This window comes from Scylla paramamosain, chromosome 8, assembly GCF_035594125.1.
Source record: "Scylla paramamosain isolate STU-SP2022 chromosome 8, ASM3559412v1, whole genome shotgun sequence".
Classification (NCBI taxonomy): Eukaryota; Metazoa; Arthropoda; class Malacostraca; order Decapoda; family Portunidae; genus Scylla; species Scylla paramamosain.
In genome coordinates, this window is record NC_087158.1 from 14,733,220 (window position 1) to 14,760,799 (window position 27,580).

Consider the following 27,580-nt stretch of genomic DNA (forward strand, 5'->3'; position numbering starts at 1 on the left):
AACTTCCATTCGTGAGGCACTGAGCTCCTCCCCTACACACGCACGCAACCTTGACTAATAAAGAACGAAGGGGAGAGGGAGAGGGAGGTGAGGGGCGGAGGAGAGAGGGAGAGGGAAAGGATGGTAGGCGAAAAACACGTTCCAGGAATAACACAACAATCAAGTATTGGCAGTAGAGGAATTCTAATTAACTTTTATATTTCACTGAGACGCTGCGTGTAAATACCTGGCGTGAATATGGAGGGAGCACACACACACACACACACACACACACACACACACACACATATATATATATATATATATATATATATATATATATATATATATATATATATATATATATATATATATATATATATATATATATATATATATATACACACACACACACACACAACCACACACACAGTGTTCTGTACCATTGTGTTTCATTCATTACCTTACCAAGTTTTTAGTCGTGTTTTTGTTCCGAGAATTTCGCCACCAGTATATTTGGGGTATTTATGTACGAAAGTACTTGGTATTCTGCAGTGGTTTATGCTTACTAGCTTACAGAGTTATTAACAGTGTCTGACTCCCAGAAAGTCGTTGCCATATGGTCCGTCAATAATTTACACAATTTCCACTGGTAGCTTACCCATTTATTCACCATTTACTTTTGTTTTTTTATTGGAGTTAAGCTATTAGTGACAAGCTTATAACATATGGCAATAGAATAAAATCATGTAGATATTAACAAAATATAATTTATTTTTTTCCTTATCATACGTATATATAGAGTCTGTACAAAACTCACAAACCTTTTAAGACATGCTGATTCTATAAATGACAGGAAATGGTAGTTGACAATAAGTTAGTGGTGTAAGCTATACATATTCCCTGTCATTGTTGCATTCGTGTAAACAGTGATACAAATTTGTAACACATGTATTACATTGTTCTTTTCATTACATGTGCTGCCATTTCCTTGCACTGAAGTCGTCACACATTTATGCAAGACCCATGTTGCCATTCTCTAAGGCTATAAGTCATCGGGCACTGGCTGATGGTAGTTACGTAAGTGTTACGAAAACTTGCACTTACAGTGTTGCCACCCACATGCCACATGCTACCATCTGGGCCATCACCTCTGCCAACACAGGCGGAGATAATAAGCTGGCGGAAATTATGTATGTCTATCTGTCTATCTTTTTGCAAGGTACATAAGAAAGTTACTAATGTATTTCAATGAAATTTTGGTGAAATGTGGACTCTGGACAAAGATACAGTTTATAAGATTTTGAAGAGATTATAAAATGTTTCAATCTCCACTGGGTTTCTTCCACTACATAAGCCTAGGGAGAACGAACGCCACGTTTCGGTAAATTCGTAAAGGGTGTTTGCCACGTCTCAAATCATGTTATGTCACTGATGGAGACGCGTGCTTGCTACTGTATACTGCACCACTGGTGCCACTCTTACATTACCTGGACTTAAGGCAATATTTCCATCACAAGAATTCTAAAACTTAAAAAGTAGCATACCACAACACATTATTGCTGTTACACCCCTGACAGTATGTCTAAGAGCAGTGAACTTCATGAAATACAATACAGACCATAATGTAGGAATACTTAGCACATAAATAATATGGTGTATTCAATGTAACATAATTATTTTAGAGGAAACAGTATGGGGAAAGTATCTAAAAAATATATAATAATAATAAATACATAAATAAATAAATAAATAAAATAAACAAGTGAATGCTGATGAAAGAATGTGTACAACTGGTGGCTCTCTTTATAGTATGTGTAATTACATGAATATTGCACACACAATTAGTACATACAAATGTTGGCAGATGGATCCATTCAGTGTCATTTACGGAAAAAAAAATATAAAAGATGGTCCCTCACTACCACCATCACATCCCCACATCTCTCCTCTGTAAGTCCATTCTTTGTTCATTGCACTCTCATGACCTTCGCTGTCCAGGATGGCCTGGATTCACATAACAAACAGCCAAGCAATCAACATGAACTGCTTGAATACTTATACAAAACATGAGGTACAAGTACACAATAAAAATGTTCATATGACTATATTATATACTCACTGCAACTCCTGCATAGTGTTCCTTGATCTTCCAGTGATGATGGGTTGATGGATATCTAACACACCACTGCACCACTCATAACACACAGTTCAATCTCTCTAACACATGTGTGGAAATCATTGCTACAGTATGCACTACAAGTAAAGACCATCATATCATATTACAAATTTCAATAAAATCTGCCAGTATCTGACTAGATTTAAATAAATATGCAATAAAACTTAACATTAAATGAAGGAGTAATTTGCCAGCATGGTGATGTCACCAATGAGTCTACAACTGAGAGATTTCTCAGAATAAAGTACATATTTCTTTGCTATGGCAAGGAGGAAGGTGGCTCAGCAGTAGTGTGTGGCTCATTGCTGTTGTACACTTTTGTACTAGCCACCTTGTTAAGAAAGCAGTACTTTCTTTCATCATCCAAGACAAAATGATGTGATCTTTACTACCTGCTTATGAAGCCATTCTCTAATATAGTATTGAGACATAATTTGTATGTATTATAAATTGCATATGTATGAATATATATATATATAGTGTTGAAAATTAGAATACATAGTTTAATTATTATTTTCATCAAGGCCTCACTAGCATTCCTGGTTCTCTGGCACAGGACAGACTAGAATAATAACTGATATGATACTCCAGGAGCACTCAAGTCTCCACAACACCCCAAGATTTGAACCTTGGGTGACTTGGTGTTCTTTCAGTACTGCAATGTGCCACTAACCATATCAAAACCCTGTGTGAAGATGTAACCCTGAGGGGCATGCACTGCCTGTGGAGGGAGTGTCTGGACAGAGTACTCAGTAGTGGTGACGCCTGGTATGGTCTGCACCGCCTGCACTGTCTGGACTGATGTTCCTCCGGTGCCAAGAGCAGTTCCCACCCCGGTCAGCGGGACAGTAGAACCCGACACCTGAAGAATGTGTGACACAGGAATGATTAAACAAGATATGTACTAGTGGGAAAATGAAAGGCTAAGGGCAACACACAAATCCACTAATAAAGTTACACACATAGAGGAAAATTTTTAATTTAAAGTTATGCTTCTAGGGAAGAAGAAATATATGACATTAGTATCTGTTGGTAATTTTGTCTTCTAATAATTATTTATGTCAGTTAATAGCTCTTGTGGTGTGACACTGTATGTTTTCTCTTTTGGAGCAACAGATATATGTAAATGAGAGGACAGAACTGGTCACCTTCTACTCTTGCTGGACAATGAGGTCACATCTTAGCTAAGATTCATACTTATTCCTGCTTTCAATTGAAGAGAGGCTACACCATGAAAAGAGGTGCATCTAAAAAGTCACCACCTGATTAGAGATTTCAAACCATGAAGTTATGAAATCAATCAAATAAACTAAGCTTTTTAGCAACTTTTGAAATAAGGGATTTCCTTTGAATAGCCTGAGCTCCTCACCTGCACCACATGACCAATGGAGGGGATGTGTCCCTGCACGCTGCCCACCACAGGAATGGTAACTGTTTGCTGCCCACTCATGGTGATGTACTGCCCACCCCCAACCATGCCACCTCCAACCTGTCATGGGGAACCGATACAAATTGTCTGTATCCTTATAATACCAAGCACAATAAGCATTACTTGAATCATCTTACATATTTCATTAGCAGAAACTGATTACCTAAAGAATGGGCAAGATGACTCTTATCACAAGTTCAACTATCAAGTGAAGTGAATATGCCAAGTGCATACTTCTTCCAGTGTGGGTAGTGACGTGCTGCCCTGAGGCTGTGGGAGTGAGCTGGTGCTGCTTCCACAGGTCACCACCTCTTCCTCCTTCAGGCCTGAAGCAGCTGTAGCAATGGCTAGAGGATCCAAAACCTGCACCTATGAGACATGGAAAGCATTACTGAATTAGTACTTCACTAATGACCACATCTGCCTGTACTTTATGTAATTCTGACACTCATCTACCTATATATGAGACATCATCCCCCCTGAAGAACAATAACTATTACATCTTGTCTCAATGAAGGAATAACAATACAGAGGAAGGGTTTCTCATTCCCTTCACTCTGTCTCTTGCATTATTCCCTTCCTATGAACAGCATCAATCTGAATTAACACACTCCAAAAATGCACTAGATATTCTGTATGTTAGAAGTAATTGTGTTTTCTAATATTGGTCTCCTAAACAATTTCAGTGATGTAAAATGGAACAGAATAAATATAATCACATACCAAGGAAATAAGGCAATGGAACACTAAGTACCTGTGTAAGATTGTTGCTGCTAGTGTTGGTCTGGCTTGGGGCCACAACAGTTACAGCCACCTTGTCACACGGCTTGTCATGCACCTTCCTACAACACAAGAGCAAACAATATTTGATGATACAAGTGTATGTACTCACGGATGCCATAGCTAGTCATATTTTTCCTTCATCTCCATTTTAATGCTTGATCAATCTTTCTTTTGTGCTAATCAATACACAGCCAATATTCATATGCCACCAAAATATTTCAGAACAAGGAATTCTGTAGGAACTTTACTTTGAAAGTAGCCAAACAAAACCTGTCTTACTGTGAGAATAAAAATACAGAGAGGGAGGTTTTCAGCACTTGCTCTACTTGATTCAGATGTCTCTTACAATGTGCAGAGAATAAGGTGCCAGCATTCTTTCAATGTAGCTGAAGTGTTTATAATGTGGATGTCTCCAATACTTTAGGGGAACACTTATCAGAGTACTCAACACATCATTACTACCATACTATAATAATGATACTTTCATCATTTACATTAAGCTTCTGATATATTTAAAGTCAATATTCTCTTTTTCATTAACCTTATTCACTATATGGTAACCAGCAGCATGAGTGACTTCTCAGCACTGCATGGATGTAATACTTGCCTGATGTGTTGTTTGAGGTCATAGGCTCCAGCATAAGTCTTGGTACAGAAGGAGCAGCGGTACCGCCGGTCCCCAAGGTGCCGGCTGACGTGATCGTCCAGCTTGGTCTTGCTGACAAACCCACGGGAACACAGCTGGCACTGGTAGGGTCTCTCACCTGGCACAAGTAAGAAAATAGTTCATGCAATAAAATAAATTGATCTATTTACACAAACAATAGTTTATTTAATTTCTTCTTATTTTTAATGTGCCAGACAGGACACTGCCTCACTGCAAACACTTCCATCATATTCCTTGCATACTAATTAAAGAAAACCAAATGAATAGAATGAAGAGAAAGAGAGACAAGGCATTAAGTAAATATCTAAGTGTAGTTCATATTGAGTTTATCTATCAATCAATCAATCAATAATTACATAAATAAATAGATGTGTAAAAATCAATATATCAACATATTTCCACTACTTATCAATGAAAAAAATTATACAAAAAAATCAGGTTGGAGGCCACATACCAGTATGTATCCTCTCATGGTATTTCAGCTTCTCCTTTCTCTTGAACTTCTTTTTACAGAAGGAACATTCAAATTTCTTCTGGTCACTGTGCACCTCCATGTGGGTCATAAGGGAGTTCTGAGTCATGAACTTATTCCCACAAACCTGGAGAAAATGTTCATCTCATTGCCACCACTAGTCCTAGCAGAAAGATGTGACTAGAGAGTACAACATACATAATATGTCAATTCTATGAGTCTTTACTTGTAATGCAAACCAAACACATGTTCTTATCTATTATGAAGCATTTCCACATATATTACATTACTTTTTATCTTCTGAGTTTCCAGTGGAGCTAAGATTGTGAATGCAAAAGAGCCTCAAAATGCATATGTGCATAGAACATTTTCTATTTAGAATAACTTGTACTTTCACCCCTAGCAATATTTGCAGAAACTCTTGTTACACCCCATATGACCACTTAATAACATCACAATTTCTTAACAAAAATAAAGCATGAGAAAAAAAGTGCAGTGATGACAATACTTCTAACAAACAACACCTGACAGAGGAACTTCTTGTCTAGGCCGTGCATCCTTAGCTTGTGGTTTGTTAAGTATATTCTGCGAATGAACTTTTTTGGACAGAGGTCACACTTGAAAGGCCCCACAGCACTGCTTGACTCGTGCCAGTTGATGGCATGCTTCTGTAGTGACGTTCTGCGCTGGAATGACTTCCCACACTCGTCACACACAAAGCACTTTTCATCTCTGCAGAACGTAAGGATGCAAGAAAATAAGGGAAGCTGCAAGAAACCATCAGGCCTACACGTGGCAGTCCCTGAATGAAACATACACATCTATTTCCACATATCATCCTCATCATAATTTTGTCTAATCATCTTTTAAAGCTTCCTAATGACTCAGCAGTAACAAGCTGATTAGTGAGTATATTTCATTCATCTACAAATCTACTTGGAATCCATTCCTTCCTATCTATTTTTAAATCTAAATTTTCAGGCTTGAACTTACTATTTCTTGTTCTATCTGGATAACTGGTCCTGAGAATTTTGTATTTGTCACCCTTGTTATATCTCCTATAACACTTAAAGACCTCTATCAGAACTGCTAAGAAATTAATTACTAAAAAGAAGGATGGAGACTGTACCAACATAGAGCTCTGGAGCTCTAGATTAAAGTGTTGTAATCCACAATGCAAGGAAATATATAACGATGGGAGTGGTATCAAAGCAGTCGTTGCCACCAATGACATAGAGAAAAAGAAGAAAGTGACCAACTTGTGCATCTTCCTTTTGTGATAGTTGAGTTCCTTCTGCGTGGCAAACATCAGTGTGCACACATTGCAGGGGTAAGGCCCAGGGGAGCAGCGGGGCAGGTGGTATGTGATACGCTTGAAGGTCCGGTACTCTACACCGCACACCTCACACACAAACTTTCGGAGCTTGTGTAGCTTCAGCACATTAGTGATTAAGATCCTGTTTGAGAGCTGGAAGAAAAGTTAGATGGAACACTTTACCAGCCTGAATATGTACAAAATAAAGATACAGATAAATTGCATGAATAAGATATAAGACAAAACAATGGAGGTGTTAGAAATGAACCACTTATGAAATCCATCTACTATATATATATATATATATATATATATATATATATATATATATGGAGAATGCAGTAGGCACCTACTGAAACAATACTTACTCCCAGTGAGGTCTAAAGCACTGGATCAGAGGGTACTGTGAACTTATCATTAAACCCAGCTGTGACCTCACTGAATATTTCTCTTTGTGTCTCACAATACAAGGGGGCAGTCACAGCCTGCCCTCTAAAGACAACTCTCTTCCTTCACACAAAACTACAAGCACCTAATTACACACACACCCTTCACTCAAAATTCAAAATCAAGGCGACTCCTACACCAGCCATGGAGGGGAGGGGACCACAAATGTCCTATGACTACATCCACCCTAAGACTACTTCATGCTACCTATTAAAATTCTTTGCAATGTTGTTTTCCATGCCCTTGCTGGCCTAAACCCTTGGAAGGCTTATGGACTTGATGGGGTCACTCCTATTGTTCTCCAAAACTGTGCCTCCGTACTTGCATCTTGTCTAGTCAAACTCTTTCAACTTTGTCTGTCAACATCTACCTTTCCTTCTTGCTGGAAGTTTGCCTACATTCAGCCAGGTTCCTAAACAGGGTGAACGCTCTAATCCCTCAAACTACCGTCCTATTGCTTGAATTTCCTGCTATCTAAAGTTTTTGAATCTATCCTCAACAGGAAGATTCTTAAACATCTATCAATTCACAACCTTCTATCTGATTGCCAGTATGAGTTCGGTCAAGGCCGCTCTACTGGTGATCTTCTGGCTTTTTTTACTGAGTCTTGGTCTTTTAGAGATTTTGGTGAAATTTTTGCTATTGCCTTAGATAATATCAAAAGCTTTTGATAGAGTCTGGCACAAAGCTTTGATTTCCAAACTACCCTCCTACAGTTTCTATCCTTCTCTCTGTAACTTCATCTCAAGTTTCCTTTCTGACAGTTCTATTGCTGCTGTGGTAGACAGTCACTGTTCTTCTAAATCTGTTAACAGTGGTGTTCCTCAGGGTTCTGTCCTGTCACCCACTCTCTTCCTATTATTCATCAATGACCTTTTAAACCAAACTTCTTGTCCTATCCACTCCTATGCTGATGACACCACCCTGCACTTTTCCACATCTTTTCACAGACATCGAACCTTCAGGAAGTAAACAGTTCACACAGGGAAGCCACAGAATGCCTGACTTCTGATCTCTCTAAAATTTCTTATTGGGGTAGAGCAAACTTATTGTTCAATGCCTCAAAAACTCAATTCCTCCATCCATCAACTCAACACAACTTTCCAGACAACTATTCCCTCTTCTTCAATGACACTCAACTGTTTCTCTCTTCTACATTGAACATCCTTGGTCTGTCTTTTTCTTATAATCTAAACTGGAAATTTCTCATCTCATCTCTAGCTAAAACAGCTTCTTTGAAGTTAGGAATTCTGAAACGTCTCCACCAGTTTTTCTCACCCCCCCAACTGCTAACTCTATACAAGGGCCTTATCTGTCCATGTATAGAGCATGCTTCACATGTCTGGAGGGGGGTTCCACTCATATCGCTCTTTTAGACAGGGTGGAATCAAAAGCTTTTCGTCTCACCAACTTCTCTCCTCTAACTGACTGTCTTCAGCCTCTCTCTCATCACCAGAATGTTGCATCGCTTGCTATCTTCTACTGCTATTTTCATGCTAACTGCTCTTCTGATCTTGCTAACTGCATGCCTCCCCTCCTCCCGCGGCCTCACTGCACAAGACTTTCTTCTTTCTTTCACCCCTATTCTGTCCACCTCTCTAATGCAAGAGTTAACCAGTATTCCCAATCATTCATCCCTTTCTCTGGTAAACTCTGGAACTCCCTTCCTGCTTCTGTATTTTTACCTTCCTATGACTTGAAATCCTTCAAGAGGGAGGTTTCAAGACACTTATCCTTCAATTTTTGACCACCATTTCGGATCCTATTCAGGACCAGCATCTCAGTGGGCCTTTTTTTTATTAGATTTTTGTTGCCCTTGGCTGGTATCCCTCCTACATAAAAATGGAAAAAAATAAAATATAAATAAATAAATAAATAAATAAATAAATAAATAAATAAATAAAAATAAAAAAAATACCAGGCACACATCCCCTCTACAGGAAAGTAACCTAGAAAAGTTGTCTACATGCCTATATTCATATTCACAAGCATCCCTTTACATCTTAACCTACAGACCTCCAGGGGGTGAGAGGATCAGTTTTCATAGACTACACTGTGTAAGGGTCAACTGTTCCACATACCAAATCTGTCCTCATTAGGATCTGACAACAAACTGGTTTACTCCTACATCTCTCCTAATGGGTATACATTATTCATCGCCACCTTCAATAGGCCATAATACTCAGACATGCAGATTTAAGAATTCCTTTGTGCAGATGAGCATTACATTATATAATCATGTTCTCCCTCACCAATAAATGAGGATGATTCTTTTTAGTTTTTATTTAATTTTAGTCCACTTTTATGTGATTCTTACATTTTTCATTTCTAGTAAAACTTTTAACTTTGAATGTAACCACTCTGAAACTGGAGAGTTTTAATTTGTGTGCACAAATTGACTAAATATAGTACATATCATTATTATTATTATTAAGATCTCTGATATTCTGTCTATAGATCTTCAACTTACTGTGGAGGCTGGGTTGTCATCGTCTGTTGGCAAGCGGCAGTTGTGTGTGTTGAAGGAGTTCACGGAGAGGCATGCCAAGTTGCAGGTCTTGCAACAATACAGAGGGAGGGTGTTGCTGCTCATGAGTTCAGAATTTCCTGCTTCACCACCATCCTCATCCATGTGCACCTGAGGAAAGGCATACATACTACATACATACAAACTCTTGACTTCCTACACTTATTCCAGTTCACTGGTTTACACAGATAACATTGATAAAATACGATTCTAGTACAGGATCTTATGAGAAGTATTGCAATTCCATAAAAAAAAATCAGCCAACAGAATATTTGTAATACAGAATGAATATAAATCCTCTCAAACACCCCTATAACTCTCTCATCACAACCATATTCCACCTTGGTACAATGAATGGACAAATGCTTCCACTTGGAGAACACTCTTCCACACTTTTCACATGAGTGTTTCTTGGATGAACTTTCAAATGCCTTGCTGTCCACTCCACATGAATCAAGGCCAGGTGTGTCATCTTGCATAGTTTTTCGTCTTCTGCGCTTTGAGACAGAATCTGCAATACTGAAGAGTCCATGTATTACATAAATGGCTGGAAAATAGATGAATTATGAAATTCTGTATCACATATTTATAAAAGAAGATACCAAAAATGTATCCAATTCCCATGTTGTTACTTTTAGTATGTGGTGTCATGAGGAATGTGTAATTACTTCCCTGTGACATGCTTTATTTCAAAGCATGTGAGCTCTCTTTCTCAGTATTAACCTAAGAACTGATCTTTTAGTCTCTCTTCTAAATAAAAGTTCAGTTTAACAACCATAAGTAGATTAAAAGCTAAAATTAGTTCCCTATCAAAAAATATGAAAAAAAAAAAAACTTCAGAGTACAGTTTATCATAATTAGCTATTGATCATGGAGTAACAAATTGAATAGATTATAGTGTCTAAATATTTTCTCTTCATTTACAGCTATCACAGAGATGCTGAGCACAGTGCACAATGTTACAAACACTCAGACATTAACGAATGCAATTACCTGGAACACTGGGAACAAGTATCCAGTACTCCATTGCCACCTGATGAAGTTGCCTCACCCTCAGAAGACAGGCTCTCCCCACACTGGACAAAAAGTAAACAGATTATGTGTTAATGACATCTTTTATAGATATAAATGAAACAAAACTAATTGAAATACATATATGCTGGTACATGAATGAAGTCTTGTCCACCAGCACTTGAGTATCCCAATGTAGTGTATATGAACAATAATTATTCATATCTGTATGAAATTTTGAAACATATATACACAATGCAGTTATACTGCATGAGCTCTTTGGTGGCACTGACATGTGAAGAAGAATGACATGGAAAAACCCAGATGAACAGATTAAGTTTACAGAGACAGCTCCCTAGGAGCACTTTCCAATCAGAGGGAAGTGGCTCTCTGAATTAACTCTTGCTGAGATGATATCAGTTGAAATAAAATGAACTAAGGACAGGATGTATCACCTTAATGCAAGAGGGAAACTGTCCTAGATCCTCCTGGTTCCTTGTAGCATCAGTGTATGACTGATCCACATTCACAGGGCCATCAAGGATCAGAGTTGGGTCTGCCATGTTTCTTATCTGTGGTGGCTGGTGTTCTGAGGTGAAGGTGGCAGGAAAGGATGCAGGAATCAGGCTCTCTTGCAAAGTGCTGGATGAAGGAATGGAGGTGATGCTGTTTGGGGGCAGCACCATGCTTGTGGTATTGCCAGCATCCTCAACAATGGTGTCCAGTGCTGGATGCTTGTCAAGAGAAGCTTTGATGTCTGCTGCAGGAAGTGCATACTGTGGGGTGGTGGACATCTGGCTTCCTGAAATTTCACCTCCCTCACCAGGACTTTCTTGAGATTCCTCTGAACTGTCATTGTCTGAAAGGAAATTGATGTATAAGATAAACTTTCATTGTCTGAAAGGAAATTGATGTATAGGACTAAATAACAACACATCTATTTATTACAATGTTTAGTCAACTATATGAAAGTATAATCATTAGTCACTGTTCTTTTTTGTACATTCAGCACAGCCCAGAGGAAATTCTAACACGAGAAATAGAACTGGTCAGTGGGGAAAAAGGAACATAATGATCACAGCATGAGTATATGCTAAAATATTACCTTTAAAAGTTTACATGAACTAAAAAATAAATAACTCACTGGTCAATAAGGAAAAAAATTGTCACTACCATAAATAGATACTTAACTGTCATCTTGAAAAAGAAAAAAAAATGACAACCAAAAATTAAAATGCTCACCAGAAGACACTTCAGACTGGTGGGCATTACTGATGGATGGCGATGCTGTTTTGCTCTTCAAGTTGAGAACAATAGTCTGTGTTCCAATAAAAAGGTAAGTCATCATTTATAAATTCATATTTCAGGATATAAATCTTTATGCTAGAATTTACAAGTTATAAGTATTCAGATATGTATAGATCCTATCATACTCAAACAAAAATCTTCAACAATTACTCCCAATTTTCATGTTACTTCAGTATTTATCAATAGTTTAAAAAATCACAAAAACCTGGCTGCATATGTACCAGCTTTCTTTGTTGCGTTAATCAAGTATTTTGTTAAAGCCTTTAAATACTGACCTTCAGATTGGATATCAACTTTTCTAGACTCAAGATGTATGCTGAGATGCTGCAGCTGGCCTCCCCCTCACTCAGCTGATACGTGAGACTGTGGCCATTCACCAACTCTGCCCCCTCAGCCTGTAACATACAAATGTACTGGTTTTATACAGGAAACAAAATAGGATAAACTTCTAAAAGGTTTCATAAAATATGCAATGAAGTTTATAATTTGGTTGAAGTTTACAGACACATGTACTCCAATTGGAATATTTTTCATCTCTGCTGCTGCTGATATAATTCTAAAGATGACCTCTTACCCTTCATGGTATACTCTTAAAATCAATTGGTAAAACATACTTGCTCACTACATCACTTTCCTGCTGTGTTATCTTAGCACAAATTACTGAAGATGCATAAAAAATCAAGCTTCTCAGATTAGGATGAAAAAAATTATAATGTCTATTTAGATTTAGTGTTCATGCCTTTCAATGTTATATGACAAAGACTGAACCATGAATTTATTTGCACACCCCTGAAACTGAGGACTGTATTCAGAAACACTTTGCTCTCTCACTAAAGCAGTTTTTGAAGGCCACAGATGATCGATGATCACCTGGGTTTTCAAGTGTCTCTCCTGTTAATAATGTACAATCATCAGAACACCCTTAAAAACCTGAGTAGCTTCATCTAAAGCCTTTTGAATGTAGTGAAGATGCAACCAGAAGTTTTTCAGATTATAGTCTTGACACACAGCAGGCAGTATGACTTTGAGGGGTCCAGGAGGTGAAAGGCCCCAGGTTAGTATTAGTGGGTTATGTTTAATTCCAAGATGCTCTACACTGTCATATGGCCAAGAGAATAACATGTGAGAAGTAGCATGACATGGTAGTCCAGGAAGGACAATCTTGTCATTACTGTTAATTAGCATGTATTTGCTTCCCTCTCTAAGATCCCTCTTTTCTATAAGATTTCCAAAGGTATTGAAAAATAATGGTGGCATCTACTGTATAAAACTGTAGCTTTACTAGAATGTTTATAAAAAAATATATATATATACAAAATCCTTATATACATAGGCACATAGGTAAATAAGAATGAATAAATGACAAAATAAAATCTGTGACCAGTGAGGTTTCCATCCCTCAGCGCCATCCTTGCATCTTCACTCTACACTCCCTATGACGGTAAGAGCAATGTAGCGGGGCAGACGTGGTGTGTCAGGGCGAGGCACACACCAAAGGACACACGCCCCCTCATGCATCTGTCAGGGACAGTCTGTTGATGACGCGGCGGGGGAAGTGGAGTCGCAGTCCCGCCTCACCTGGTCCGCCCCGCCTTGACCTGGTGGCAGGGCATGACGGAGCCTAGGGGCGTGCCTCACCTCCTGGATGAATTCCGCGATGAGATGTAGGGTTTCAGACACTAGGGGCTTGATTGTGCCCATCTTAACTTTGAGGTTTTCTTCCTCCTTTGATCGGTATGAAAAATTGAGTTTATTAAGACAAAATAAAACAAATATGAAATGAGAGCTACTTGATAATAATATTAACTAAATCAGCTTGTAATATTTTTTACAATAAAGATATTTTAATTTATAATTTGATAAAAAAAAATGCTTTACAATGTTTTGTTATAAAAGCTTGTCATACGTGAGAGTGAATGTTTATACAGAGCAGCCAACAGTTCGTGCGTGGTGAGAGGCACCGCGTGTGGCGCGAGGCGGGGACCACGTCAGCAGCGGGGGTTGGCACCACTGGGCCAGCCGGGAGGACAGGCTGGAGGCTCGAGGCTCACACGAGACATCTAAGGCTTCTTAAAAATCAACAAATATATTTATATTTAATATGTCTCGTTAGGAAATCAATTAATTAATGTTGTATGTTATTTATGGAAAATAAGTTATGAAATGAATTTAAGTCGATGCATTTTGGTGCAAGTTAGAATGTTGGGTGATATGAGTGGTGCATTGTTGGCCTGTGTTTACAGGGCCACTGCCAGTCTCGCCGGGAGGACGTGAAGATATCGCCACTATGGTCGCCAAGGGAAAGCTCACCAAGGAAGAGGAACTCCTTCTCCAGGACTTCAGTAGAAATGTATCCAAGAAGAGTTCAATCATCTTCTACTTCAACGCCCTAATTGTGTCCGCCATCCCAATATGTGAGTATAGCAGAGTGTCTGGCGTCAGCTGTCACCTGTCAGGCAGGGCACCGGTGGGGACTGAATATTACTATAGGGGCGGCTTTCTTGGGTTATATTTGCATTGCCCCCCTGTTTCGTGATCACACAGTATAGTACTTTTAAGTCATCGGATACTGAACAGGGATGAGAAACACAAGTCAACACGTGGTTGAGCTGGAGTGCTCGCTGCCTGATGGTAGATGACCCATCCAAGTTTCTCTTGATTTCTCTTGTTTTTTAGTTGATTTATTTCAGATAAAAGGACGCCTGTCAGGGTTAGCATGTTGTAGTGTTTTGTTACATACGGGTTTCAGAAACCGCTCACTATTACCTGACAGGAAGAATGATACTTGAGAGAGGCAGAGGCCCTTAGAGTCAGGGCATGTTTGCTTCCACCATCCTAAAACCTGCTTTCCCAACAGATTCTTGAACTTTTTTCTTTTTGTGTGTGTGTGTACTGAGGAGAATACTTGAATCACTGAATGAAACCACTTTTACCATTTGGGTTCAACTGATACCCTAAGGGACTGCAAGGTAGTGAGATGGGATATGGATTCAATGTTAATCTCATAGGATTCTTGGTTTTATTATAGTTTAAGCCATTACACACTATGTGGTAATAACCTACCTCATTTTGTTCTTCTCACTATTCACATCATTTCTAATGATTACACTACTTGTCGGAAATTAATAATAACGCCGTGGGCCGTGGGTAGAGATTGGGGACATTGGCTTAAACTATAAATTTACCGGATTCTTTCATGAGTTTTCACAACACATGCAACAGGGTAGGTGGTGCCCATCTCATCTTGAATGGGTAAGATGGGCATCCCCATCAAGAGAAACACAGCTAATTTTGCTATAATACAGGCTTCTACAGAATCTTAATTCTTTCATTATAAGGATAGAGTTCTTTAGCTTGTAAGATATTTCTTTTAACTTAATTTTGGTTCACTATACTGAGTGTAATGTAGCAGCCACCCACAGCTTGTCATTGTTCTCCAAGATGGCAGCTTTGAATGTTCTTTTCTTTTCCATCCACAGGGCTGTTCTGGCGCATCCACATGATGGATCCTCTGTCCTCTGCTGCCATCTTTGGTCTTGTGACTGCCATTGCAACCTATCTGGTGGCTTTTGCATATATGAACACGAAGTTTGTCCTGAAACACAAGGTATGTTGAACTTTGATTTTGGTATGAAATGAATTCATGTATTTCTAAATCTCTAAGATGAGTAATAAATGCCGTGTTTTGTGTGTGAGGCCACCTTTTTAAGGTGTTGTATTAATAATTATGAAGCAACAAGCCCCACGTTTGTATTTGGTTTTACTAACCCCCACGGTCACATTCATTAAACACTGGATACAAGCCCAAACATCAGGTTACCAAATACTAAACTTTTCACATAGGTTGGCTGTTCTGGTTCCTTCAGCAATGAGGAAAAGTTGCCAAATTTTTTTTATTTCTCATTTACTAGATCAACTTTTGCATTTTCGTTCTAGTTTATACCTAAAGAAAGAGTTCAGAATCATCATACAACACATAATAGTGAAGAAATCTGTGATTGTATGGTGATGTTCAAAGTGATGGTGAGAGTGGCTTGATTGGAGGTGAAGGGCGGACCTATTTTGGCTTGTAATATAGTTAATAGTGAGCATTTCTCACTGAACACATATGTGGAAACACATGAGTTATTCCTTTGTGCACAGTATTAAAATAAATGTGAATATCCATCTAGTTACTTTAAAAATTGAAAGTGCACACACTTGTATTGAAGCCAGCAAAATCGCTGTCCAAGAGACAAGTGGGAGCTTTTAGAACACTTGATATATGGGAATTAAAATAGCATTGCTGATATTTTCTTTATCCTCATACTAATGAATGATGATCGTTCTTGCTTTAGAGGCAATATCAGTCAAAAATAACCCTCCATAACCAAACTAGACCTAACTTAACAAAACTTTAAAACTTTCTGTCAGCATTGTAAGTAATTTGCGGTGGATATATATGGTGTTCAAATCACTCAGAATGAGCTCTATCTGATAAGGGTAAGAAAAGCTATGTCAAGATTTTTGAAAGAGTAAAATAATACCAAGATTTGTCAGGTGAGAGTGGACACTGGCCATAAACAAACCATAACTCCTCAGGCCACAGTCTCCTAAATGCACCCAAACATAACATTTCAAAGGCTGAAATCTATTAATCTAATCTTATTAATTTCCTTGCAAGTTGTACAGTACATATTTACAGATATTAATACAATTATTCTAACTTGTATTATGAGTTGTTAGATATTCCTATAAAATGACATTTACAGTATATTTATCTTAGTTCATCTATTTGTATTGACAGTTATTCAATCTTTTTATTTTACCGGATTTTAATTGCCTCTTTTTATGCCCTTATGTTTTCATTAGGGATGAGTCTTTTGTCTTTTTCCAAGTGCCATGATTGGTACTCTATACAAATAATCTCATGTTATTCCCATCTATCACACCTGTTGCTTCCATCATGTGCAGCTCTGCCTCAAGTTAGTCCCTCGAGCTCTCCCTATCACTCTCTCTCTATCCTGTGATTGTTTTTGAATAGTTAATGAATACAAGATTCATGTTTCAGGTGGCCCAGAAGGTTGAGGATGCCGTTACGCGAGAAGTGATGCGTAAGCTTTCTGATGACAAAAAGATGGCCAAGAAGGAGAAGGATGAAAGGTAAAAAAAAATACCTTAGTATTCTATCTAAGTTCAGTAGTAATGGTAATAGTAATTTCATCTGTTTGATTTTCATTCAGACATTGACAAACTTAGCATAAAGAAATTGTGGAGGGAGAAACCACAGTTCAGGATGCAGTCATAATAAAGTGATCATAGGATATATTGTGTACTATCACATATCCACTCTATATTAATGTCCTTATTTCACAACCCAAATTTATTAGTATGCATATTTAATTGATGGTTCCTTAACATGCAGCCTCTCTTAGCCAAGTTTTCCATATAGAATACACACATTGAATGGTCCTCTTAATTTTAGAACCCTTCTTAGCCATAGCCATGTTTCCTGTATTTACTTCACTATATACTTTAGAGCACTTGTAAATGTGTACACTTTTCCATCAGGGTGCTGTGGAAGAAGAATGAAGTTGCTGAAGCTGAAGCCACAACCTTCTCTCTTTTCTACAACAACGCTCTGTTCCTCATGCTGGTGGTAGTGGGCTCCTTCCTTATCTTCAAGTCAGTCACTCCCGCCTACAACTATGTGTTCAGCACTCTAGGAGCGGCCGGCATCATTGCTCTCTTCTCCACCAGTACACAGTAGAGGCTCACACCACCTCTCCATCTGCTTCTCTTGGTGTTTGATTCTTTGTGTCACCAGTGTTGTGGTTGCATCTCCATGGCATTTTTTTGTGATGTCAGGTCATGCTTTATCATCAGTGTCTTGTTATTTTGAATGGTTAACAGTTATTGTTTTGGGGTACATTGATGCTTATTTTGTATGTCGGAGGAACTAGGAACTATTGACAATCGTGACTTGAGTATTGCGAGAAACATTACCATGCAAATACATTTTGAAACTTGAAAGTTTAATTAATTTCAGTGTAATCTTCCATGTTCCACAGTTTACAGCTCAGAACTCTGTAATTCAAAAGGAGTCAGAGAGATAAATATGTCTTCTCTATGAAATGAAGGCTTGTATATACATAATGTATATACTTCATGATGTAACTAATTCTTTCACAAAAGTATATTCATTATTATTATTATTATGTTTTATTTATTTGTTTGTTTTTTTACTTATTTTATTTTATTTTTTTATTTATTTTTTTTTTTTACTTGGTAGTCCAGCTGTGTCACTTCATTTGATTTTTTTTATTTATTTCACATTGCTTGTGGGCTTTGTTCTTGTAAGCTTTGATGTTCAGCCTGTATTCCTACTGTCATGCCCTCTTTGGGCACTTCACAAAAACACTGACAAATTTATTTAAAGGCTAGACAAATTCACTTTGAGAAACTTGTGTCAGGGATTGAACCCTCTGACCAGGAAAAGAAGTACAGCGACTTAGTGTTTTAAGAATGTAGTAATGAATGTCAGGCCCCAACAAATTTTTGGGATTTAAGGAAATGTGATTTGTCAACAGTATTGCCATCTTTTGTCATCTTTAAAACAACATGAATTTGGTTGACAGTTTCTATTCTGCCATAGTGTATTTCTTGATGTCACTGTTATTTGTTACTCATCAGACATCCTTGAATGAAGACCATCCTGCATACAGTTGTGAATGGTACAGGTACTTAGACGTGTTCAGATGGCTTTGTGTGTGTGTGTGTGTGTGTGTGTGTGTGTGTATGTCCCCATGGCATGACTGATATGAAATGGATTGGTTAAATTATGACCAAATCTTTAAAAAGATTAAATAAATGGATATTGACTACCAGATTTTTTTTCTTTTTTCCTTAGAAATATGTGCTTATTCTATTTTTTTTTTTTTTTTTTTTATTATTCTATAATTTCTTACATTTTCTTTAAGTCTTAAGTGTCCAGTTTTAATACTGTAAATGGAAAATCTTTTGCTGATAGGAATTCTTTCCATGGAAAAGCAGTAAGGAATTCCTATGAGAGCATAAACCATGATCTTAACAATTGTGCATTAGAATAAAACCTTAAAGTTTTGCCAAATACTAAATGGAAAAGATGATTATCTGATGCTTAAAGTACTTAAACAACGGTGGAAGTAAGAAGTGACAGTTACTTGAAAATAAGTAAAGAAAGTAAGAAAAAAGAAAAGGGACAAATGTAAGAAGTGATACACAAAAGGAAGAGGAGAAAGGGCGTAAGGAAGAGAAAGAAAAGTAGCATGAAAACAGTAATAAGAAACTATAACAAAGAAATCACAAGAGAAAAGATAGAAAAAACTAAAGGAGTGAAAAAGCAATACTGAATATGCACTGTACATAAAAAAAATGAAAAAAAAAAAAAAAAAAGACGAGAGAAGATGGATGGGAAAGAAAGGGATGAGATGGAACTTAATAGTGAAACACGAAACGCCAAGAGGTTACAGAGGTTACAGGGCGAGCCGATGAGACGCAAGTTGACTGACCGAAGATAAAGGTGGACTTCAGACAGTAAAAACATAAACATAAACAGTAACCAAAAAAACACTAATTCATTCTCACTATTTCTTCACAAGACGGATAAAATAACAACACGAGCACGAAAAAACAAAAACAAAACGGCAGCAGGTGAAAGCTGAACGAAGTAAAGCAAAAACATTCGCTCGCTTCTGTCAAAAGTCACACAAATCCCACAGTCGATCACTCACTTGGACTCAGGAAGGTTGTGAACGGTCTCTCCTACTTCATCATGAACGTTATTTAATATTCACCCAGACGTGTACCAGTGAAGACAGACGTGCACAGAGGCGAAGCATGGTCTGGACTACCCGTGTGAGGAGAAAAGAACCGATTGAAGCAGAGGGAGTGGAGAGGTAGGTGAAAATATGACGCTCCCTTGGTGTTTATTGTCAAGTTGGCAATACTTCTTGTAAACAAGAGTTGCTGGTTGGGCATTTTCTCTTTGTTTTTTTTGGGGCTAGGAGTAAACAAAGAGATGATTTTCGCTGGTAGTTAGTTAGAAAGGTAGTTTTGGTATCTAGCGGGGTGTGTATTAGTTAGTGTAATCTTTGGGTAGTTGTATACATATTTTAAGTAGGTACGTAGTATAAAGGGTATTTTTTTTTTTCAATAGTATTGCTTCTTGACTCCTTTTCTTGACTTTTTTTTGATTCATTGTTATTTTTAGCCTCAAACTTTTTCTTTTTTTTTTATCCAGCTTTACTTGATTTTTTTTATTTGATTTATTTTTCATTCATTCACTTCATTCTATCACAATGTTTTAATAATGAAAATCCAGCAGTCCTTATATTTGTTATGCCAGAGGGAACTTTTCTATTAGTGATATGATATTGAGATACAACAATAAAATCAGGAGAAAAAAAAACTGACGTAAAATAAACCCATGGCGTATATATATATATATATATATATATATATATATATATATATATATATATATATATATATATATATATATATATATATATATATATATATATATATAAATTTATTTATTCATTTTTTATTGATTTATTTATTTTTTTCAGAACAAGTATACAAAGTTGAGAGAGAGAGAGAGTCGTCAGTGTAGTACGTGGCTGTTGTTGCCTGTTGATAATTTTTCGCTCCATGTGTTCTGTTTTAGCCACGCAATCAGTTTGGCAACCATGGAAATATGTTAACAGATCAGCAGTAAATTTTCTTGTCATAATATTGATTCTCTCTCTCTCTCTCTCTCTCTCTCTCTCTCTCTCTCTCTCTCTCTCTCTCTCTCTCTCTCTCTCTCTCTCTCTCTGTGTGTGTGTGTGTGTGTGTGTCACGTAATCAAAAACTCTAAAAGTGCAATAAATAAGTAAATGAATAAATAAATGAAAATGATAATAATTAATAAAAATAATATTTATGGTAGTATCCCATTGGTTTCTTTCATTCAGTATTTTTTTTCTTTGATCAATTAATCCATTTATTTATTTTCAGGAGCAGGCTTTTCTTCTAATATGATTGACCAAAATGTCCTGTATCTTGTCATTCCAGAAAGAAATCCTTATCATACCTATTTACTAATTATCTATCTACTGCTTTATCATAGCTTCATGTTGATGTAAATCATTCTTGTATTATTTATACATTTAATGGAAAAGACAATGAATGGAATAATATATTGTGTGTATATCACCACATACATGCATACAGTCAACCTTAATTATTAAGTAAATGATATTTTTATGCTTTTTTTTTATTTATGGTTTGTTTATTTATCTGTTTGTTTGTTTTACTTATTAATTCAATTTTGCTTTATCATTTATGTATTCACCTACCTATTTATTTATTTTCTTACTTAGTTTCCAGTATCTGAGGGTACCTATTACATTATGAGAGAGAGAGAGAAAATATTTAAGTACAAACATCCAAATTATTGTTTATACAATCATTATTATTCACTGCAGGTCACTGTGTATGAAGAAAGGAAAGCTTTGAATTTGACTGTCTCAAACAATTTGATCCAAGTCAAAGAAAAACAAAAGGAGAGTGTAGAGGAATGAATCACGAGTCTACAAAGTAATCAGAGATAAGAAGATAATGATGAGAAAATTCCATGATAAGAGTTCATCCCCTTACTGTCAAAGTAACTGTATTTTCTTATGAAATTCTTGTATGCTTGTGTTCCAAATTGACTGAAGAAAGGGTCACTGCTTTTAGCTAATTGCATTTTTACATGACTGAGTTAAGCTTGTATAGAATAGGAGATAGTAGATTAAGAAATACGTTTACAGGGAGATAGCTGGTGCTGTACATTAGAGCAGTGTAATGTATGGAATTTTTTCAGCACTGGAGAGAGAAAAATAAAAGTTCCAGGAGGAATTGGAGGAAAATAAAACTGCTTCAGCACATCTCACTTGAATGTGTCTCACCTTAGTCTTTTCTCCTGTGAGAATAAAAGAAAAATGATTAAATTCTGCAGTACTTTCTCAGGTTTATTTATTTGTTTTTAGAAGGAACATTTTTCCCCTCTCTCTCTCTCTCTCTCTCTCTCTCTCTCTCTCTCTCTCTCTCTCTCTCTCTCTCTCTCTCTCTCTCTCTCTCTCTCTCTCTCTCTCTCTCTCTCTCTCTCTCTCTCTCTCTCTCTCTCTCTCTCTCTCTCCATAGCCCTTAGTCAAGTTTATTTTACATATGAAAACTGATAAGTAGATATGATAATTCAAATATTATTTCTATAAAGATATCATACTAATGTTCTTCCTTCCACAGGCTTGTCTTGCATGATGGAAGATGACCCTCGTTCAGACATTGAGTGTTGCATTGACCAGTACATCCAGGACCCCAACGATATCAGGTGAGGACACAGGCAGCAGGTGTGACCAACACCTGAAGTACATAATTCAAGTGGCAGGATGTAGCTTGTCCAGTGATGATTTTGGTAGTAAGAAATAAGCAAATTGGAAATTAATATAAATATTGTTTATGACAAACAACATTTTAAGTACTGGACCAAAATTTGATGACAAAAAAGATGACATGCCATACAGTCACTCAAAAACCAAAAAAATCACAAGGAATAAGTAAAAATGAAAAAAACTGGTATTTATCTCTGCTTTTATGTAAACACAAAAGAATGTAGCAATACAGGAATGCTGCAGCCTAAATGCTGTCACTCTTGTCTGCCAGTCTGGAGTTACTGCTCCTATTAGTCACTCTGTCAATAAAGAAAACAAAATTTCCTAAAGAAATAGTATAAGAGAGCAGTAAATCCTTGCCACTAAAGGCACCTCATCATGTGGCTTCCCAAAATCACAGCCAGAGACACACTAGGACAAGTCACAAGGTTTGCACTACTGCCCACCCACCCATCAATCCCTCCAGTGGGCAATGCTCACTAATGCACACCTTCAAGCATCTGTCACCCAAATGATATTTTGAGTGAAACAAGAGTGGATAGAGCAGTATTGTGCATTACCAGCAGACTCACTTCATTCTCACTCTGGTCGATCATGTGGGAGTGGACTGAGATTAGATTGGAATCAGATGACCATTGTTTAAGCAGAGTGGGGGCAAACCATGGGTGAAGCAAGAGCAGAGTGATATAGTGCACAACCTGAGTGCACTGTGAGTGGAGCCATGGTGTGCACCACCCAGAGCTGTGAGCTGCATGAGAGTAAACTGTGAGTGACACCAGAGTTATTGTGTTTATTTGCAATACCCAATGTAGGAATATTATGGAGACACTGAGAAAATAACTTGAGGGCAGAATAATTTCTCTATGAGGGGTGTTGTTATTAAAGACTGAATACCTGTTAGGACTGTATGCAAAATCAGACATGTTACTAGTCATGCCATAAGTAATCTCTGAAGTCTGAATAATTTCTGGTTAACCTTGTCAGTCCTGCACTATGCATCAAGTCTTAAGCTGTAGATAATGCTTTAATTCCTGTGTAAGCTGTGCAGTCTAATGTTATGATTATGGTGGATTTGTTTGAGTCATGGACAATATTCAAGTAGTATAATACTCATTTCTGCTTTGTTTTTGAGTGTCCCCTTAGTCCTATGTCCCCAGATCTGTTCAGAATCAATTATTTGTCAGTGTTTGTGAGGAGACAGTCAACAGATTAAAAAGACTGAAGATTGAGGGAAAGTGTGGTGTGTTATTTGACTTATGACCACAAGTTTACTTACATTTACATATATTTTCTCTCTTTATATACAGTAACCCTAAGTGATGATGCTACAAAAGCTAGTGAATTTTGTGTCAGTTGATTCAACAGAAATGAATTTATAGAGTAGTGTATTGCTATGTATGAAGAGTCCCGCAAATATCAAGAACTAGAAATCAGTAGATGGAAGTTATTTACCAGATACTGCTTTATGGTCTAAAACATTTAATAAAATATGACATCTTTACTTTGAGCAACTGTATATTGTTGTCTGTATTTATGGCTGACTTGTGCAATACTATAGACCTCTAGTGGTTGCCTGTGCTATATGATGGAAACTTAGAGTGGTGTTCTTGCAAATACTTGGACTGATCTTGCTCTCTGGTACCTTGTTTCTCAACTCTCCCTCTCATATTTGTACCAGCATCTTTAAACAGCTTGACTTCTTTTTATTCTCATGGATTATCTTAAGATGCAAAGTATTAAACTGCCTTGCTTGTATGGCTTCATTATTTTAAAAAAAAATATATTTTTTTATATTTTTTTATTTTTGTTTATTTATTTATTTTATTTTTTATTTATTTATTTATTTATTTATTTATTTTATTTTATTTTATTTTTTTCACTGAAGAAGCATTTCTGATCATATATTAATATGAGATAGTCTTCTATAGCCTTATGTGCATTTTCCTTGTTGCATTAGTTTTGCTGTTAGGCTCAGCTCTTGTACACTCATTGTCATCCTTACAGATTGAAGTGTTGGGATTAACAAGTCATTTTACTTTCTTTCCAGTAATGTTGCAGATGAAGACAGTGATGTAGAATTTCTTGGAGAATCAGACGCCCTCCTCCGGCCCTCCCGTCCTGTTCCTTCGTAAGTTTTGCCATTATATTTGCAGTACTTACCTATGTAGTTGTTTAAGAAGAGCCATTATGCTTCATGTGAACAATGGACAAATACAGGCTGAGAATCTTTATTCAGAATTCTAAAACCCCATGAAATCTTAAAAATCATTGCCAGTATGAAATGAAAGCAGAAACGTAGTATTATACATTACACCTAGTACTGTACAGTATTATCAGAAAATATGAAAATGTTCAGTGATGCATTTTCAAGTATAAAATCACATGACATGATATCTTTTTACTTATGGTCTGTTATTCCAAACTGTAATCCTATTGTTGTGAATAGAGATGTGTGAATGTATTCCTAGATCCAGGAAAATCTGAAATCTGGAACACTTGTGATTCTGAGCATTTCAGATAAAGAATTCTCAACCTGTTGTACATTTAAAGCTGTATATGTATAGAGTGAATATCCACCTTGATGTGTTTTGATTTGCAAGGCATATCACACAATGATGTATTTATGTAGGTAGATAGTTGAACCCTTATAATCAGGACATGCATACATACATTTTTCAATGAGGACACGCAGCCATGTGTGATGCAGCATCATCAGGTGGTGGCCTGCTTTTCTCTGATGCTGCTAGATAGACACAAGGCCAGTTTTAGTCTTAATCGGAATATGCTGGGAAGCAAGGTGAACCACAGCTAGTGGACAGGTTATCCCTCATAAACTTCTTTAGTATAGATGCAATGAATTAATTTGATTTGTTAGGAGGGACCATCAAAAGACATTGTGGATCTCAGCTCAGTTGTGCTGTTACTGAAAAAAAAAAAAAACTGTAATTTACTTCCCACACCTCTAATATGTTGCTTCCCACCTACAAAGTGCTACTACTCCCTTAGTGGCCTTTATCTTTGGGATGGATTTTCAGGGCATCCCCTTCATACTATAGGATCAGAATATCCTTCTCAGACAGATGCATTAAAGTTTGAAAGATGCTCACTTGTATTTTGTGGTTCTAGAAGAGTTTTAGTGAAATGTATTACAAATGTGATGGATGACATTGTTGTTAATGTTTTGTGGACTGTTTAAACTGTCACCAGAAATGGACAAGCAGTGTTCCAAGGTAATGGCCACAACAAATTGAAATCTCTATTTATTCTTTTCCATGCATTCTCTTCATGCAAGCAAGCTGTAAGCATCCCATTTTCCTTTCATCTCATTCTCTCACATGTTCCAGCTATTCTCTCATCACACTTGAGTTCATCTTATATCCACTACATCTGCCACATTCAGACACACTCTTTTAGTAATATCACTTTCATCTATTCGTTCACATGTGTCCAAACCATCTTATTGTGTTGTGATTGATCCCCCTAATCAGTCAACGTTTCATTCCTTCACCTTTACTTGGCACATCAAATCAGTTAATACACGCTTCCATTACTTTCACTATCCATTCTTCACACACCACAGGCTTTTTCTATAATTGTTACTTCAGTAATTTCATGATAAGTTTTTACAAGTAACTGAAATGAAATCTAGGATCAGCACTTGTTTGTTGTGGTTGACCATACATCCATTGTTATATAATTGTCATAACAAGGGACTGGATGATTAAAGTTGATGTGGGCATCACAATCAACTGGAGACGCACCACTTTCACTTGTTCACTTTATCATGCTAATGGGCTACTGCTATAGTGTGGAGGCAAGGCAAAGACACAAAGATGGATTTGAATCTAGCCTTAGGATGTGTGGGTGTATTGCCTTAGCTTGCCTCCTTTGCAAGAATGTTAGCTTTGTTCTTAGTTATTGCTGGTATAGTTGGTTAAGAGGAATTTGGTGAAGTTTTTTCTTTTTACATTTGAGACTGACATGGGCACAAAAAAGTGTAAAAACAAAACATAAAGAGAGAGAAAAAATAAAATAAAAAAAAAGGCCCATACATTTGCTGTTCCAAAAAAGTTAAACAGGAAGTATTTCATATAGAAAAAGTCCAGTAATAAAGATATAAGGAATCCTGATCATCTGAGAAGACAGATATAAAGTCCTATAGTATTCTACATATGCAGTAAGTTGATGCGATAAATAGTGTTTTGAATTTTCCTCTTTTTAATATGAATGACCTTTGCAATATCTTATCTTTCAGTTCCTCCACAAAATAGATGTGGTTAAAATCAAATGAAAGTGGTTAGAGGTGGATCCACATAATGAGTGCACTGTCTTAAAAAAATAGTATGTGTATCAGTCAGATAAGTTTAGATAGTCTGTATATGTTGTCACCAGGGTACTTACAAGGACAGTGTGTCTTTGTTTGCAGTGAGGTGAAGTAATCTGTGGCTTGTGGTATCCTGATAATGGAGGGACTTCTGAGGTATACTTACGGGGTCTGTTGTCAGGGAAAAAAAACAGTTCTGGAGCTGATGGTTGGCTGCTGGGGAGATGGTGGGCAATGCAGAATGGAAAGAGGGAGCATGGAAATTATTTGGTATCTTTGTGTATTGATTTATTGGAGACTTCTTAGAGAGAGAGAGAGAGAGAGAGAGAGAGAGAGAGAGAGAGAGAGAGAGAGAGAGAGAGAGAGAGAGAGAGAGAGAGAGAGAGAGAGAGAGAGAAAGAGCTGGGTACAGAAACCAGTTGTACGATGCTGAGTGGCCACTTGCTGTCATTAACTTACCACAAGAATTCCCACGCCCAGACACTCTCCTTTTCCAATTAAATTACCTTATTTCCCTTTGATCAATCATTTTGAGTTTCATACAGTTCACATCAGAAGAGTTGCCCTTGACAAAGAAATTGACACTATTTATCTGGCCCCCTTCATTTGCTCATGAGAATTTTTAAAAGTAAAGTGTTTTATTCAAGTAGAGACAGCAAGAGGGATGGGTGTGGGCGCATGTCTGTGTGTGTGTGTGTGT

At 37.1% G+C, this 27,580-nt stretch overlaps 3 protein-coding genes across 9 annotated transcripts in view; 2 read left to right on the forward strand and 1 right to left on the reverse strand.

The window, feature by feature from the left end:
• Nucleotides 1-733: 733 nt before the first annotated feature.
• LOC135102823 (zinc finger protein 93-like) lies at nucleotides 734-14,150 on the reverse strand. Of its 4 annotated transcripts, none has more exons than XM_064008373.1 (16): nucleotides 14,024-14,150; nucleotides 13,756-13,842; nucleotides 12,393-12,512; nucleotides 12,052-12,127; nucleotides 11,265-11,668; nucleotides 10,792-10,874; nucleotides 10,140-10,317; nucleotides 9,742-9,909; nucleotides 6,769-6,977; nucleotides 6,034-6,241; nucleotides 5,492-5,636; nucleotides 4,978-5,134; nucleotides 4,342-4,429; nucleotides 3,822-3,956; nucleotides 3,528-3,647; nucleotides 734-3,020 (listed from the first exon to the last, which is right to left on the reverse strand). In XM_064008373.1, the coding sequence occupies exons 2-16, from the start codon at nucleotides 13,816-13,818 to the stop codon at nucleotides 2,808-2,810; spliced, it is 2,367 nt and encodes a 788-aa protein (XP_063864443.1). In that variant the 5' UTR covers nucleotides 13,819-13,842; nucleotides 14,024-14,150; the 3' UTR covers nucleotides 734-2,807. The 4 variants fall into 4 exon arrangements, with proteins under 4 accessions (XP_063864443.1, XP_063864441.1, XP_063864442.1 ...); XM_064008371.1 differs by having other exon boundaries at nucleotides 13,696-13,842; XM_064008372.1 differs by having other exon boundaries at nucleotides 4,342-4,425; nucleotides 4,974-5,134; nucleotides 13,696-13,842.
• A 185-nt stretch (nucleotides 14,151-14,335) lies between these two features.
• LOC135102826 (translocon-associated protein subunit gamma-like) lies at nucleotides 14,336-18,983 on the forward strand. The gene is made up of 4 exons (XM_064008382.1): nucleotides 14,336-14,531; nucleotides 15,597-15,724; nucleotides 17,168-17,259; nucleotides 17,668-18,983. Exons 1-4 carry the CDS (start codon nucleotides 14,405-14,407, stop codon nucleotides 17,864-17,866), a joined length of 546 nt encoding a protein of 181 aa, XP_063864452.1. The 5' UTR covers nucleotides 14,336-14,404; the 3' UTR covers nucleotides 17,867-18,983.
• Nucleotides 18,984-19,852: 869 nt separating this feature from the next.
• Nucleotides 19,853-27,580, forward strand: part of LOC135102825 (equilibrative nucleoside transporter 1-like) — a 64,408-nt gene continuing 56,680 nt past the window's right edge. Inside the window, exons 1-3 of one of the 4 annotated variants that reach the window (XM_064008377.1) lie at nucleotides 19,853-20,033; nucleotides 22,411-22,495; nucleotides 24,604-24,684. In XM_064008377.1, coding sequence (XP_063864447.1) covers nucleotides 22,422-22,495; nucleotides 24,604-24,684 — 155 coding nt within the window. In that variant the 5' untranslated portion in view covers nucleotides 19,853-20,033; nucleotides 22,411-22,421. Of the gene's footprint in view, nucleotides 20,034-21,729; nucleotides 21,788-22,410; nucleotides 22,496-23,262; nucleotides 23,322-24,603; nucleotides 24,685-26,971; nucleotides 27,037-27,580 lie in introns of those variants that run through there. The other 3 variants (XM_064008376.1, XM_064008379.1, XM_064008380.1) reach the window with 3 other exon arrangements.

Bases quoted from the DNA above. Each gene is read 5' to 3' on its own strand.
- LOC135102823 (XM_064008371.1), bottom strand. From the start codon at position 13,818: ATGGGCACAATCAAGCCCCTAGTGTCTGAAACCCTACATCTCATCGCG. The intron at 11,669-12,051 runs GTGAGCATTTTA...ATTTCCTTTCAG, and splicing joins CCAGTCTGAAGTGTCTTCTG to ACAATGACAGTTCAGAGGAA. The intron at 6,242-6,768 runs GTTGGTCACTTT...TACGTTCTGCAG, and splicing joins CACAAAAGGAAGATGCACAA to AGATGAAAAGTGCTTTGTGT.
- LOC135102826 (XM_064008382.1), top strand. From the start codon at position 14,405: ATGGTCGCCAAGGGAAAGCTCACCAAGGAAGAGGAACTCCTTCTCCAG. The intron at 15,725-17,167 runs GTATGTTGAACT...TTCATGTTTCAG, and splicing joins AGTTTGTCCTGAAACACAAG to GTGGCCCAGAAGGTTGAGGA. The intron at 17,260-17,667 runs GTAAAAAAAAAT...CTTTTCCATCAG, and splicing joins AAGAAGGAGAAGGATGAAAG to GGTGCTGTGGAAGAAGAATG.